Source organism: Dipodomys merriami, unplaced genomic scaffold, assembly GCF_024711535.1.
Source record: "Dipodomys merriami isolate MVZ:Mamm:240054 unplaced genomic scaffold, mDipMer1.0.p SCAF_24, whole genome shotgun sequence".
NCBI classification, from domain to species: domain Eukaryota; kingdom Metazoa; phylum Chordata; class Mammalia; order Rodentia; family Heteromyidae; genus Dipodomys; species Dipodomys merriami.
In genome coordinates this window covers 16,128,362-16,132,641 of record NW_027203826.1, presented here as the reverse complement: position 1 = coordinate 16,132,641, position 4,280 = coordinate 16,128,362, and the positions used below count along the sequence as shown (strand labels likewise).

The 4,280-nt window shown below is 35.2% G+C and overlaps 1 protein-coding gene across 1 annotated transcript; it reads right to left on the bottom strand.

Annotated features, from left to right (window-relative positions):
• Window positions 1-794: 794 nt before the first annotated feature.
• Window positions 795-1,730, bottom strand: LOC138835631 (olfactory receptor 14C36-like). The gene has a single exon (XM_070034104.1). It carries the CDS (start codon window positions 1,728-1,730, stop codon window positions 795-797), a length of 936 nt encoding a protein of 311 aa, XP_069890205.1.
• Window positions 1,731-4,280: the final 2,550 nt, after the last annotated feature.

Below are 4,280 nucleotides of genomic sequence, written 5' to 3'. Positions count from 1 at the left end.
TATCAGAAAGTACATGAAGGAAAAGAAACACTGTTTTGGGATTAGGAAGCATTTTGAAATGTAAGATATTGTCTAAAATGTTTTTTTTTCCAAAATGGAATTAATAAGACACAGCTCAGAAGGCAGAGCTCAGATTGTTCAAGAAATGACACTGGGTGTGATTATGTTTTGAGGTTCCTTATGTATTGTGAATTCTATTTCAAAGTCCTTTAATGGTCACTTCATGCAAATACATCTTACTCCACTTAACCTAAACAATTTGACCAGGTTGCTAATCTGAGCTCAACCAGTATGAGCCCAGGGGCCAGGACGGCTGCATTCGGAATAAATAAGGAGCAGTTGGCCTGCTCTGTGTGCTTGCTTGACAGATTTCTGGCTGATGTCACATCCTTCTACAGAAATAAATTTTGCCTTGATGAGATTTTTAAAAATGGTGAATTGAAGACACATTATGAATTATTTGCAACTAATATTTTCAATTGGATTATTCATTAACTTATATTCTCCAAAACCCCTCAAAAAAAGGAAAAAATAAGTATTATAACTTGAAGGTCATATTTGTGCACATGTACCAAAGGATTAGATTTTATTTTGTAATTATATGTAATTAAAATAATAAATTGTTTAAAGAATCTACATTTAAATGATAAATTAAAATAATAAAAAAGATTGTAAGATTGTCTATTCAAGTCTGTTGAACTCATTTTGACATAAGCAGCAAAATATCCATTATCCCAAAAATACTTTTATTTCAAGTTTAAATGTCATTCAGAGGATCTCAGAGCAAATTCTGATTAGGTATTAATGTGTTTCTGAATAAATATTTTAAATATCGCTTTCTTTATCTGTTTGTTCCTAAGACTATAAATGATAGGATTCAAAAATGGTGGAACAATGGTATAAAATACAGATAGAATCATATTCTGAATTATTTCAGTGCTTGGTGAGGATTTTAGGTAAACCGCAGAACCGGTACTAAGAAACACAGACACCACGAGAATGTGAGGCAAACAAGTGGAAAAGGCTTTTCCTCCTCGCTCTTCTTTGACTGGAAACTTCAGCACTGTTAAAAATATGCGAACATATGACAGCACAATGAAAGTAAAGCAGCTACCAGCGAATCCTACCACAGCCATAAGAAGTAAGAGTTGGCTACTAAAAGTGTCTGAGCAGGAGAGTTTTAGCAGGGAGGGGATGTCACAGAAGAACTGATTGACCACGTTGGACTGGCAGAAGGACAGCCGGAATGTGTTACCAGTTTGTACAGCTGCAAAGAAGATACCAGTGAGTAAGGAAGCCACTGTAGACTGGACACAGAACTGGTGGTTCATGATGACAGTATAGTGGAGGGGCTGGCAGATGGCCACATAGCGGTCCTGGGCCATGATGGTGAGAAATATCAGCTCCACAGATGCACAAAAAAATACGAAAAATACCTGCATTGCACAGCCAGCTACAGAAATAGTCCTGTTGTTTGTGAGGGAGTTGATACAGGCATTGGGGACAGTGACTGAAATGTAGCACGTATCCAGGATAGATAAATTCCTGAGGAAGAAGTACATGGGTGTGTGCAGATTCTGGTCAAAGGTGGTGACAGTGATGATAATAAAATTCCCCAACAGAGTGGCCAGGTATATCAGTAGGAACAGTATGGAAAGCAGGACCCTGAGCTCCCACACTTCAGCAAAGCCCTGCAGGAGAAACTTACTCACTGTGCTGAAATTGGCCATGCTCTGAGAATGTACATTCATCTGGAAATAAAGCAAAGGGGAGTCAAATTATTGATAAAAACGATCTTAAGCCAGCCACCAGTGGCTCATTCTTGCATGCTTTTCTACGTAGGACCCTAAAATCTGGAGATCACAGTGGGAAGCCAGCCAGGCCACAAATGTCAATGAAACTCCTATCTCCAACTAACTACAAAAATTCAGAAGCTCAGCCCTGGCTGCAAGATAAATCAGTAGCCTGGAGCACAAAATCTAAGGGACAACACCCAGGCCTATATTTCAATCCCTGTAATCAGCATATATGCACTCACACTCAGTCAGATAGATATTCTAAATCATTTCTTTAATGTTTCTTACATATATTTGATTAAAAATATCCCCTTATATAAAATGTCTCACTTTTTGTTACTTTGATTTACATCAAAATTTTGCACTATAATTATATTAGCATATTATTTTCACATATAGTATGCAAAATGATAGGAAGGTTAGGACACTGCTGTTCACCTATTACAAAGTAAGATTACATTGTTTCTTCAGGAATATCGAGGTCATAATTTTTATAGTCTTACGGGTATTTAAATTGATTTATATAAAGCCAATTCCAGTTACACATTAAATTATCTGAACCAGAAATACTCAGAGAATTTTGACAATTAGAAGATATGAAAACATAATTATCTGTGAATCTTTGTGCCTGTATACTTCTATGTTTATATGTTTATACCTTTTTGTAAAGTATTTTTATACTTTTGATATGATTATAATTTTCTGTCTAAGGTCAAAATTGAGCTTTTAGGGTATTACATATATAATTCTTTTTACATGTGTTTATATGTTTGTACACAAATTGGTAAGTACATAATAAGTTCATAATAATTTTACTGTTTATTAGTATTTATAGAAATGGCCATATTACAGGTGATTATATATATCTGCATATGCATATAGATGGATAGTCATATATTCAATTATATATATATATATATATATATATATGCTTATACATATGAAAAGCAAAAAGTTTTAAAGAGTCAGAGATTTTGGGAGAGTAGTCTGCTAAAGAAAAGAGATTTTAAGGAATATTTTATACTTCACAAACCTGAGATTTATAAACTGACAAGAAACTGCAAATTCTCATATAATTATACTTGTGTAATTATGGCAAATTTTCTTAGTCTCAGTACAATTGTCTCTTAAACCATTTAAACATGTTGCCTGAAGTCCATTCAGATTACTAATATTATTCTCCATTACTTAAAGTCAATGATTTGGATATATGAAATATCCAAAGAGCCATATGAATTAGTACTTCATTAAACAACTGAATACTAGATTCAAGGCAAGTTTACATATAAAATTGTACCTCATATGCCTCCTGACTGTTGTTAAGGTTTATTTGAAGTTGACCAATAAATGTGGTCAATGTTAAATGTCTTGCACCTGTTCTTTTGCCTGTGACACATGGATTTATATATGGCTATGTGCTGCTGATGAATGATGTCTTTTCTTTTTTCTTTTTTTTTTATTTGTGAAAATACCATACAGGGGAGTGACAATTACATGGGCAAGGTAATGAGTACATTTCTTATCAAGCATTGTTGCATCCTCCTTTGTTTCCCCTTCCCATCCCTTCCCATTTCCCAACCACCAATTGCTCCCCTCCCTCCCCACCAAAATTGTAAAGTTAATTTTTCGACATAACATCTTGTATATCTCATTGTTGCAATGGGTCCATCTGTATTCCTATTTAAACAATTTGTTTTTTCCCTTCCCCTCCACAAAGTATACCAACATCAAATACAATGAAAACAGGCTGTCATGGGGGAGGGACATACAAAGCAACAAAGAAATCATCTTATAAATATGTTAGAAACAATCACAAGAAAGAAAAAATATTTGAATCCTTATCTTGGGGTTCATTTCACTAACATCAACTTATCTGTACATTTCTGCTTACCTCAGATATATACTAATTATTGCAAAGAAGGGAAACCATGGGACCTATGTTTCTTTGGGCCTGGCTTACTTCACTTAATATAATTTTTCCAAGTCTTTCCATTTCCTAACAAATGGGGCAATGTCATTCTTTGTGATGGAGGCATAGAATTTCATTGTGTATATATACCACTTTCATCTACTGAGGGGCATCTGGGTTGGTTCCATATCTTAGCTGTATTGTTGGTGGGATTGTAAACTTGTTCAACCACTTTTTTTTCATTTCATTTTATTTATTTATTTTTTGTGAACATACTGTACAGAGGGGTTACAATTACATGGGCAGGATAATGCATACATTTCTTATCAAGCATTGCAGCCTCCTCCTTTGTTTACCCTTCACATTCCTTCCCAGCTTCCCCCCCCCAACTTTCCTCCCCCCCAACCACGTTGTAAAGCTCGTTTTTCGACATGACAACTTGTACTTCTCATTGTTGCAACAGGTCCACCTGTATCCTTAAACGACTTGTTTTTCCCCATCTCCTCCACAAGTTATATTGACATCAAATATAGTGAAAGCAGGGGTTATACTGTGGGGGAGGGACATACAAAGCA